This window comes from Marmota monax, unplaced genomic scaffold (assembly GCF_021218885.2).
Source record: "Marmota monax isolate L192 unplaced genomic scaffold, Marmota_monax_Labrador192_F-V1.1 WCK01_AAM20220418_F8-fsc00029, whole genome shotgun sequence".
NCBI lineage: Eukaryota > Metazoa > Chordata > Mammalia > Rodentia > Sciuridae > Marmota > Marmota monax.
Genome location: NW_026693024.1, coordinates 4,263,259 through 4,275,673, shown reverse-complemented (window position 1 = coordinate 4,275,673; position 12,415 = coordinate 4,263,259). Strand labels below are relative to the sequence as shown.

The 12,415-nt window shown below is 45.4% G+C and overlaps 1 protein-coding gene across 2 annotated transcripts in view; it reads left to right on the top strand.

The window, feature by feature from the left end:
• The window catches only part of Slc22a23 (solute carrier family 22 member 23), a 178,243-nt gene that overhangs the window by 137,839 nt on the left and 27,989 nt on the right, over positions 1-12,415 (top strand). For both annotated transcript variants that reach the window (XM_046453327.2, XM_058582361.1), the window contains exon 5: positions 10,786-10,913. In XM_046453327.2, the coding sequence (XP_046309283.1) occupies positions 10,786-10,913 (128 nt within the window). The remainder of the gene's footprint in view (positions 1-10,785; positions 10,914-12,415) is intronic.

Here is a 12,415-nt window from a genome sequence, read left to right as displayed (position 1 = left end):
ATGGAATTTTAGGGAGCTCTCAGGCAAGTGGCTGCCTCATTTTGCCTCGTTTAAAAATTCTGAGTACGCAGAGATTATGTAAAATATTAGGGACCCCAGTGGTCAACACAACAACTTCCAAGGAGAAGTGGAAAGAGGCCCGAGAAGGTGGGTTAAGTGTGATCATCCAATACCATGCACTGCACCATGGCATCAGGCTCTCTGCCCCGGGCCAGCCTTTGTCCCTACCAATCCATGCAGGAATGTGCTCCAAGAACCAACCCCCAAGGAAGCTAGTGTTGCTTAAAGCTACCCCAGAGATCACTCTACAACCTTCCCTGGCAGAGAGCCACCATGTGTGCCTGCTTTGGAGGGTTGATGGGGCTGAGCTGTTGACAACTGGCTGAAATCAGGTATATGGACCTCTGGTGACGGGTGTCTAGTTTGCTGCTGACAGATGGCCAAAGTAGGGGACCCAGCCACCTCAGGGTTGGCCTTAGAGACTGGCAAAGCACATAGCCTGATCAAAAGAGTGGCAGCCCTGGACAGGAGACCAGATAGCCTCACTTAGTCATTGAAACTGCCTAAGTTGTGACAAGCTTCCATAGGAGTTAGGAGAGGTGTGTGTGTGGTGATGGCTAGAGACACCTTCCAGAGCCAGGCGTGAGGTCAGGGCAGGACTGGCAGGAAGCCACCCAGAAAATGAGTCAGTGTCTGCCACCCTGCTGGGGACCAGGATTAGAGCCAGCGGGTTTGAAGAGGCTGGTTCCCCAAGGGCTGGGGGAGCTGATTAGATTCCCTGTGACAGGCAGGCTGCAAATACAGAGGTGCCAATAAAATCCCCATTAGATGCAGGAGCAACAGAAACCCATATTCTTTCTGCCTACTTGCCTCTTCAAATTGTTTTGCAATATCACAACTTCTTTATCATTCACAGAGGTGCCAAAGCAGGTCCCCCTACAGCATTGTATTTTGAATGCCCTATGCATCTTATACTTTCTGTAGCCTGATAACCACCTATGTGGATAAGTCAGTTAAAGGGGCAGGAGGGGGAAAGTAGAGTTAACCCAGCTATATTCCTGTTTATAGATTCTAGATGAATTCATATTTTAAATGAATTCCAAGTCTTCATCTGCTTATGATATGAACCAAGGAACATCTTGAATTCATCTCAATTGTTATACATTCAGAGTTGGTTAATTATGGAAAGATTAGCTCCAAAGACGTTTTGGGTACTGATTCTGTGCCTGGCACAAGCCTGAAGTACCATAAGAATATTTGCTCAATGCATGGCCATGCTCAGCATCATTTCTGCCTTTCAGAGGGAGTGACTGTTAGTCCCAGGTCTAGATAATGTTGGAGCCAAGTGGGTCTTGCTGCCATTCCACCCACCTTCTCCCACAGAGTGGGGAAACTAAGGCCCAGAGGAACAAAGTGACTTGACTAAGGTCAAAGGCTTCCATAATTTTTCTATAGCAGAATGATTATGGAGTCTAGATTTTTTGAAGAACTACAAAGACACAAAGTTATGAGCTTATATGACAGAAAATTTAGTGGGATAGTAATTTCAATTTTGAAAAAATCTCCCTGTTCTACCATTTGCCTTAGGAAAACTTTGGGGCTTAACCATCCTCAGAGCCAATCTACATTTGATTTTAGCCAGTCTATGTTTACCTCTCCCTTATCTCCCAATTTCTAAGTTTAATAAAAATTTGAATTAAAAATATTCATCCATGTCCTATACCCTGAACCACTCCTGCTCACTTTATTTTTTATATACAGCAAACAAAACTAAAGTTTAAAAAGAAAGTCCATGTGAAACCATATCGACTAGTCGCAAGCTTATATTTTTATAAAAGCTTTGAACCAGAAACTAATTATATTTTCCCAATTAGTACTTAATTTGATTCTAACCATTGATTGGTAGATTATTTTGCTTTTGAGACTCTTCAGAATTTCATAACATTGTGATGTTTGGTCATGCCCAAAGCGCCAACAGCTAGAATCACCTCTTTAAATCAGAAAGCACAGTTAGCACAGATTCACCCTTTTTCATGGGTTCATCCAGGGAAAACCTCATCTCCGTGAAAGCCTTTGGTGACATTGCCCTCTCCCCTGATCCCACTTTGTGTGCATGGCTTTATGTCACATAGACCCATTTAACAGATGCGCCACCCCCCGCCCCAGGCTGGGGGCACAGCTCAATTGTAGAGTTCATGCTTAGCATGTTTTTCTTCCCAACAAGATAATTACTAGTGTTCCAGACACCATGGTTCATCTCCACGCCCACCCTGGCCTGGTAGGTGAACAGTGCTCAGTGAATGTTTATGCCATAAACAATGTCTCGGTGAATCCCAGACAGGAGGGTGTGCCTGTCTCCACAGGTGTCGCCCTAAAAGTAAATACTTGGAAAAACAAATGAATGACTTGAGGGTACAACTAATTTAATAAAGCATGAACGGTTCGTCCTATTTCCTTCCTGTATTTTCTTTGAGTAAATATTCAAGTACAGCAAATTAATGAGAACGCACACGCTACTCAGAGAATTTCCAAACTGGCATTTTATCAGAATGGATGTTAAATGAATTCTCAAGAAAGCAGCCTGGATAAGATAAAGAAATAATTTTGTTATTTTTGAATGTCAAGGAAAAATGATCCACCTCGTAATCTGATGTAAAGATCACAGTATTGAGTTTTAACTGCTGACTCTAGTGAACAATCATTGGGGTTAGAGGGGCGGCGCGGCATTGGGAGAACCAGAACAGCTTGAGGCTTAGCGCGACCTCCACAAGACAGGAATACAAGACAGGAATGTGTATTCGAGGCAGCTCCTTACTGTGGAATCCTAAGTCACTGCGCTCCACAAAGCCTGCGCTGAGGCAGGTACTGGAGGAGAAAAAGCAGCTCTCCTTGTCTGAACAGTGGCATTAATTCAGAAAGCAAAGAATACTTTCTATCTTGATACAGTAACATCATTTATGTGATGCCGCTGGGAAAAGATTTTACATTAAAATTTTTTCCATTGAACTCTTCAAGAAGCCCGAGTTTTGCGTTAGCTTATTTGAGTAGGAGTCTTTCTAAAATCTATTTCTCCTGCTTTTTAAGCAACACTGTCAACCTTGCATGATGTGGAAAGAATCCTGAGACCCAGGTTCTGGGCCCCGGCAGGACTTAGCTTGTCAGTGAGGGGTTGGGCCATGTGCAACCAAAGGTCCCCATGGACACCAAGTCGTGTTTTGTCATTTTGTCTCTTCTTGGTGAGTGAGTGTGGGGCTTTCATGATGGTAGCGGGTATGTCTGCATCAGGACAGCTGGATCCTAGAGGCATCCGTGGCATGCCAAGCTCCTAAGCCCACAGAGAGGCATAGGGACATCTCTGGGTCCCCTGTTGCTGACTGCTGTGTGGGGGTGTCTGGCCATCTCTCCCGAAGCATGGTCGTTGTTCCCCTCTTTCTGTAGCCTCTGCCCTGTGTTTGTAGCTGGGGGCGCTCTCTCTCTCTCTCTCTCTCTCTCTCTCTCTCCCCCCCTCCCTCCCTCCCTCCCTCCTAGAATTTACTCCTCAGTCTCAGTCCCGAGGGCTCTTCTGTGAAGTTAGTCTGTTTTCAGCAACTGGACTGTGTAACCTCCACAATGTTCAATCAGAGACCCCCTGCACTTAATTTCCGGTTCTTGGCTTTTTTTAGATTAATTGAAGCCACAGGGTAAGTGACCTGCTGAACCATGCTGTGGTTTTATGTTGGGTTTTATGTGGCAAGTACACACAGGAAAATGATGAGCTTCTGAGGTTTCATTGACTGTGTGTGTGCGTGTCCGCAGCTCAAGAATAGGTTAGTGCGAGTTTATCCAAGACCTCCAGAAGCGGGCCATGGGGCACAGCACACAGAGCAGGGGTCTTGGGATCACCAGGGGGGCAAATGTGTGCCAGTCTGGAAATTTTAAAGAGTGAAACTGAAACATGGGGCACTATGATATAGCAGAGGAAAGAAATGACCCTCCATGCTCTTTGTGCCAAGGGGTTAGCTTCGAGAGGGCCTATCAGAGGGGCAGTGCAGGGGAAACCCAGTTGGAGTCGAAGATCAAGAAGGACCTTTATCTTCTGTGTAATTTTTTTTAACTTGTGGCAAAATATACATAAAATTTGCCTGTTTTATGGTGTCCATCTTAATGGCCCCATTCATACTGTTGTGCAACCATCCCACAATTCTTCTGTAGAACATTTTCATCTTATAAAACTGAAATTCCAAACCTTTTAAATGACAACTCCACATTCCCTATCCCCATCCTCAGGCCCTGGCAGCCAACCTTCTGCTTCCTATCTCTATGAATCTGAGTTTAGGTACCTTGTATAAGTGAAATCAAAAGTAGTTTTTTCTTCCTGTATCTTATTTCACTGAGCATAATGTCCCTAAGGTTTACTCTTAGTCTATTGTTGTTGCTATAACAAAGTACCTGAGACTGGGTTTATTTATAAAAAATAGAGGTTTATTTAGCTTCTTTCTAGAGACTGGGAGGTCCAAGAGCTCTGTGCTTTTCTAAGGCAGGGGCCTTCTTAGAGTATCATAACATGATAGAGGGCATCACATGGCAAGACAGAGCTCTTAGAAAGCCATTGGTTCCTTCATGGGAATCCCCACCCATGACCTTATCTAATCTTACCTCCCAAGGTTTCCTTCTCCATTCAGCATATTCACTTGGGGATTAAGTTTCTAACACATGAAATCTTGGGACACATTCAAGCCCTAGCATTGCATGTATCAGAATTTCCTTCCTTTTTAAGGGTGAATCATATTCTTGTAGTGTATATACCACATTTGGTTTACCCCACCATCCATTGATAGTGTCTGGTAGAGAATGGATTTATCTGTGATTTGCTTAGTTAAGAATTCCATAGCCAAACTCTTGCCCCAGTTCACTCAGCTCTAACTCACTGATGATCATCCCACCTCTGGCTGTTGCTGGGACAATGTCATGAAGTGACTCATGTCATGTAGGGCACCTACCACGCAGCCCTGCATTAATAGATACACAGCATGTGACATCACATGGTTCAAATGCAGCTTCACCATCGCTGAGCTGACTGTTGAACGTGTATCAGGGTCTGCAGCCACAGTCTGGCATCCGACATACGGGCATCTCTACAATGAATTGCCCGTGGGGCTCCATGAGGAGAGATGAGTGAAGGCTAAATCCACACATGTCCAGGTCTGGCTGTGCCTCCACTGGACTCAGGCCCAGTTTGGGTATTGTTACCAAGTTCAACAGCAGGTTTTGAGGGTTCTGGAATTGTGACTGAGGGATTGTAGACCTTCTAACCATCCCCAGACATATTTCTCAAAGGGACCCCGATCCAATTCCTTGGGGCAGGAGGTCCTTTGGACAATTTAGCCTTCTGCTCACATTCCCCTAGGGACTTCTGCTGGGAAAAGATAGATCTAAGAGTCCAAGATGACCTGGAGAGCCAGTTTCCAGGGAGGACAGCTCCTGTGTGTGCTACTGTGGCTGTATACCCAGTCGGGCTTGGTAGTAAACTGGCAAGTGCCGTGAATGCAACACAGTGCTTCCCCGTGCTGTCTGTCTGCTCAGCCTGCTCACAGTCCATCCACCTACATCTACTGTGCGAGCAGCCTGCACAGGCTGGAGGACATGTCTTCTCACCTCTCCATCACTGGATCAGCACCACACCTGGGAACTCAAAATGTGCTGGTGAGAGGCAGCTATCCACAGTCAGCACCCTCTCTCCCCATGCCAGGGGGTCCTCAGGCACACCCAGCCCAGCAGAGCTTCTGCCTGCTTCTGCATGGTCCTGTGTGGCTTCTGCTGGAACATTGCGCTATAGCAAGCATCCTCATCCTGAACATTTTTTTAGAAGCAAAGAGAAAAATATCCTCCACCTTGCATCCTGCAAGGCTCTGTCCTTGCTCTGCAGCACTCCTAACCTCTACTTCCCACATTGGAATAGCAGGCCCACGTTCTTCCTGCAGGAAACCCAGGGATCAATGAACCTCCCATCTTGGAGCAATCCAACTGGTCACTTGTCAGGTGTGAAAGTTGAGATCAGGTCTTTCCAACCTGAAAAATCTTTCAAGTCAGACTCTTGGGGTTCAAATACCAGTTCTGCCTTTTTAAATTTTTTTTTTATTTGTTCTAATTAGTTATACATGACAACAGAATGCATTTCGTTTCATTGCACACAAATGGAGCACACTTTTCATTTCTCTGGTTGTACGTGATATAGCGTCACACCATATGTCGAGTCATACATGTACCTAGGGTAATGATGCCCATCTCATTCCACCATCTTTCCTACCCCGATACCCCTCCCCTTTCCTCCCTCCCCTTTGCTCAATCCAAAGTTCCTCCATTCTACCCATGCTCCCTCCCCCCATTGTGGATCAGCACCCACTTATCAGAGAGAACATTTGGCCTTTGGTTTTTTGGGATTGGCTCACTTCACTTAGCATGATATTCTCCAACTCCATCCATTTACCTGCAAATTCCATAATTTTATTCTCTTTTAATGCTGAATAATGTTCCGTTGTGTATATATACCACAGTTTCTTTATCCATTCATTTATTGAAGGGCATCTAAGTTGCTTCCACAGTTTAGCTATTGTAAATTGAGCTGCTGTAAACATTGATGTGACTGTGTCACAATAGTATCCAATTCTGCCTTTCAGTAGCTGGGTGATCCTAAGCAACATCCTTGAACTTTCTTTGAGTTTTCCCATCTGTAAAATGGAATATGAAAACCACCATGTAGAAAAGAATTAAATACTTTCAGCTCTGAAAATTTCCAGTTCCACTCTTTTGGGGCCGTGGCCATAGCAAACTAACCAACTTATCTTTTCTGGTGCCTGGGACTCCCCTGGCTTGTACCTCTCCCCTTGCAGCATAGATACGTTGTGATGATAGGTACAAAGATTTGAAAGAAAAAAGTACAGCCATCCTGGCCAAAGCCGCTTCTGGCAGCCAATTAGAAAGCCATCTGCCAGGAAAGCCATTATGGCTCTTAGGCCTCATCACCTCTGACAGCTGCAGAAGTCATCCTCCTGGTCACCATCCACATGTTAAGAGTGTACCCAGCAGATGTGGCCTCCAGCTGCCTCCTGTGCATTTTTTATTATTTTGTTGAAAATATCAAAGGCTCAGCTATGTTCCTCCCAGGTCCTGGGCCACTGGCCCGTTTTTTAATTTGTGTGGCATTATTACATTATGTACTAGTCAGGAGAGATTCCATTCACTTCCCGTCATGTGGCCATACTGCGCGTTCTCCAAACTGAAGCAACCTTCTCTGGGCTCCCTCGGAGGCCAACAGTGCAATGAGTTCTTTATGACTTTGCAGTAAATTTAAATACAGCGAGCCCCTCATAAAATATAAGTTTTCCACTCGTTCGTCCTTTGGGCCAGTAGCATTCTAGAAGGCCTGGGGAAGATTGCTGAATGACAATCCCAATGCCAGTTGCTGGCTTGCCAGTGTCCTCCAAGGTTACCGGTGTGGACCCTCCAGTCCAGACCACTGGCCTTCAAATCCCCACCTGCCATTTAACAGCTGTGTGAACCTGGGCAGTGTACTTGAACTTTCTTTGCCTGAGTTTTCCCATCTATAAAATGGGTTAATGATAGTACCACTACTAATGAGCTCCACATGGGAGACTGATAGAGAACCTGACAACCATCAGTCCAGTCAGGTGGTTTTCAGAGCCATCTGCCACTGGAGACAATTGTGTGGCTACCAGGAGTCTGCCCACATCTCCAGGGAGAGCGATATTTCTGATTTCCATTCACTGCAGACTAATAGCACTTCATAATGCCCAGGATCTTGCAGTACCTACACCAGACAGCCCAGCAGAGCCACCTCTCCTGACAGCCCTGGACCACCTTCGCCAGTTGCCCCCAACATGTCTCAGGCTCTACAGGCTTCTGTCTGACTCTCTCATAAGGGTGTGTGTGTGCGTGTGTGTACATATGCATACACTTGTATGTTTTACCTTAATTATCTACAAAGGTCTCCTTCTGCAAAATGTGAGGACAAGAATGTACCCCTCTGAGGTAGATGTGTAGGGTCAATGCTCAGGACACTAGAAAAAAGTAATCTGGTGGCCCGTGAAAGCTGGAGCTCTAAGGCCACTCCCACTTCAACTGTGAGGACCCACCATGCCTTTGAAATGGGTGCCCTCCTGGGAACCTGTCCTACAAGCTCTACGGTTCTCAGAGATTGTCTAGAAAGGAATGTGCTCATGGTCACTTCTCATAAGGATGTCTATTTACTGTAGTTGGTTTTTAGTTATCCCTTCTGATGTCTTCAGAACCAGTGTGTGCTAGGGAGTACATGGCCACTTGCGGGATTAGGCAGCGCTCCAGAGGCCTGTCAACCTTGGCATCCCTAGCCTGCAGGTGAATCCTCTGGGTTGGGGCTCTGGTCACTGCCTGTGCCTCTGAAACAGAAAAGAATCTTCTCCTGAAGGTCAGGGTTCTGTGGGTGTAACACTGTCCTCCTGGGATTCAGTGCCTAGATGGATAGAACTCCAGGAACAAAAATGTCTGAAATGTCTGCCTGTGTGCATGATGCAGGGCTTTATTGGAAGACAGAATGATGCTACTCAAATACAGGACTCTTCATATTTTCCCTGAGCCCTCACTCACCTCCTGAATCTAGGGATCAAAACTCTGTGGGGCAAGCACATTATCATGGTAGCCTCCATCCTGTGGGGAAAGCTCAAGGATGAGTGCAGGAACAGGTGGTGAGATGGCTGGAGCAATGTAACCTGGAGGTCTGCGGTGGAGACTCAAGTGCTCCAGGCTCCTGGCCCCAGGGCTTGGGTGGTGGGGTGTAGCCTTGCCCCCGGTGGTTGCTTCCACCCCCAGGCCTAGTTCTTCCCCCACCCCCGGGCCTAGTTCTTCCCCGGCATAGCATTTGTTTATGGCCTGGATTGTCAAAATCTTCCCAACCATGCAATTAGGGCCCATGATTTAATTAATGTTAATTTATTTGTAAAAGACACAAACTTCCTCTTCGTATATCATCCTTTAGTGCTTCAGAGGCCACCTGCAAAATAACTTGGCCTGTCAGGTTAACTTATTTGTATATTTTTAGGTAAGAGAAAACTCTAATGAAAATCGTGAGGTGTTTAGAATCAAATCACAGATGTAGCTAACAGGATACTTAGGTGAAATTTTGAAGTTTTAAATACATATGTTGAAAAAAATGAATGTTAATGATCTATAGCCATCTCAAGAAATTAGAAAAAGACATTACATGCAGATAGAAAGATAAAAATACAACACATGAGACCTTCAAACTACAGGGGGGGTCAGCATAAAGTATTGCATTATAAATGCTTAAATTATTGCATTATAAAGAAAAGATTTGATTTTTAAAATGCTAGATTTTAATATTTATAGCATATGTCATGTTATATCTATGTGTTTCTATTTGCTTAAATTATGCTATTCGCAACTTTTATAACTAGAGGCCAGTGAGACAGATATTAAATTCTGATGATTAACAAAGAATCAGTGCCTTCAAGTTAAAATGTGTGTTACTGTCGCTTTCCATCACCAGCTTTCAGACACAGCACCAGTAATGCTTTTTGTTTGGTGGGGGTGGTGGGTGGGGATGGGGGGTACCAGGGATTGAACTCGGGCATTCAACCACTGAACCCCATCCCTGGCCCTAGTTGCTTAGTGCCTCACTTTTGCTGAGGCTGACTTTGAACTTGTGATACTTCTGCCTCAGCCTGCCAAGCCGCTGGGAACCAGTAATGCTTTTTCTAGCTGCTGGGTTCATTCAGTTGGACTCCCCTGGGCTGGCATGGGAGGGGTTAGGTCATTACAGTAGCTTCTCATCAGTGTCCATCATGACTGTCCGGATACTATGTAACTAAACTAAAATAGGCTGGTAACTAGAACACCCCGGCCACAGGAAGCTGGGACTACCGTCCTTAGTGTTGATTTCCACTTTTTGTCACTCCCAAGCCTGCTGCCTGTAATAAAGTTTTACTGGCACACAGCCATGTCCATTCTCCTAAGTGTTGGGCTACACACTTCACCACAAAATCAATTAATTGATAACAAAGCACCAGGGGGAAGTTCTTTCTTCTCCCCTATTGGGGCTTTGCACAAGATTATAATCTTTAAAAAAAAAAAATATATATATATATATATATATATATATATATATATATATATATATATATATCTGTTGCTGATAAAACTTGAAAACAACTATGTGGGGGCTTCATTTCTGGGAGAAATAACATGCAGTTAGTAGCAATACTGAAATAATCCTGAAGGCAAGCTGTCAGACTAAGCCTTCAAACATGCAGAAACTGCAAATAACAGTCAGGTTGGTTTGTTTTAGGAATAAGTTTTTAAACTTAAAATTATTCTATTTGTATTTTGTGGCAAAACACAACAAAAGAATGCTTCAGTGAATTGGTTATACATGTTTTAGAAATCCATGGCTGGCCTGGGTGGTAGAGCACTTGCCTAGCATGCACGAGGGCCTTGGTTCAATCCCCAGCACATACACACACACACACACACACACACACACGTTATTTTGAAAGGTATACACTGATTCCTTGACACAGTTGATAGAATGTTTTCATATTGGCCACATTTTTGAAGTTTTGATTTTCATACTTTCTACAAGAAAACTGGACACGTCTCAGTGCCTATAGTCTTGTCTCCCCCATTAGGCTGAAGAGAATCCATTCCATGGGCAGCGGGCCACACCTAAAGCCCTCCTCCTCAGCCCCCTACAGAACCAGAAGACATTCAACAATTCCCTTTGTGTCTTTGAAGGATATTCCCCGAGTCCCTCCGGTGGCTGATGGCTACCCAGCAGTTTGAGTCTGCAAAGAAGCTGATCCTGCACTTCACCCAGAAGAACTGCATGAGCCCTGAGAGCGACATCAAGGGCGTGATGCCCGGTAAGTAGACTGTGGGCTGGCGAAGGTGTCCGGAGTCTCCGTGGAGCAGGCCATGATTCCTGGGCTGGTTTTTCTGTACCAAGCAGCTTTCTGTTCAGTTCTTCTGCAACCAGTGATTTGAAGAAAGGCAGCAGTAACGTCTAGAGGCTAGGAGTTAGAGCAAACTGAAATTCTCTCCCCTTTCTGGGTGTTGGTTTCTTTCATGATCACGTTCAACACATTATAGTGCTCACATTGCCCTTCCAAATCTAGAAGTGGGGTATGAGCCTAATACACACCTGATCTTCACTGTGTATATTGGGCTTGTGGCACTCAGCCTGACCTGCCTGAACTTCCTGCCCTTTCAGATTTAAAAGCCACCAAAGCCCTGACTTGGGATGCATATCTACTATCGCCTTCTTGACCTCTCTTTTCCTAATAATGACCTTCAGAGAGCTGGCCTTTGTCTGTTTCTGGCCATGACCTATTTGCTGGGCAATGGAAGAACTGGAAAGCCATACTGTTCTTGTATAGTGGTTCAGATCCATTGGATTCTTATGAATCAGAGGCCTTGTGAATCACAAGCTAGGTGGGGCTGTAAAGTGAGGATCCATAAATATTACCAGAAGGTTGTTCACATCCAGATTCCTGGACCCCTCTTTGGACCCAGAGATGTGGACCTAGAAGATGTGAATAAGCCCTGAGAACTTAGATTTGCAATAAGCACTAGAAGAGATCATGGGATAAGTGTTGTACAGACAGACTTCTGAAAGACACTGTAGACCCAAATGCCCTATCCTGAAGACCTGGTATACATTGTTACTGTAAAATTTCCTAGGAAAATAATCGACAGGTCCTTGTCCAGGAGAGTGTGCACATTTCCCCCACCAGCAGAAATCCTTGTTATGACTGTTCATTCATTCAACAGATACCTACTAAATGCCCACTGTATGTCAGGCACTGTTCTAGATAGAGCAAGGAAGGAAACAGGCCAAGGCTTGCCCTCAGGGGTCTTGAAGTTAGAGCCTGCATGCCGACAGGAAGTGGATCCACGGGCACTCAGAGGCAGGGGTGGAACAGCAGGACAAAGGGATGGAGAGCGGTGGTGAGTGACTGAAGTGGGAATGGCTGGGCGAGCCTGGCTTCAAGGCACAGTGAGCAGGGACCTGCGCCAGGTAGGAGAACGTACCCTGCAGGTCTCCATTCCCCATAAGAAAGGGACAAGGGACCAGAACAGAGAAATGTCTAGCTGCCTTCCCATTAGACTCCTGAATCAGAAGATCTGATAATCTGGGTTGGTAGAAGTGCCACCGGTACTGCTGCTCAGCCAGGATGCCATCTCTACCTCCACCTGGAGGACAGCCAACTGGGCCACCACCACATGCTGGGCAAGGTGTGTTCTACCAGCCCTCAGCCCCAGAGGAGAATACAGGTCGACCCAAAATCCTGTCCTCTCTGGCATGAAAGATGGGAGCCTGGTCTGTTCTATGTGCAGAGTATTGAGTGCTAGCACCTCAAGGGAA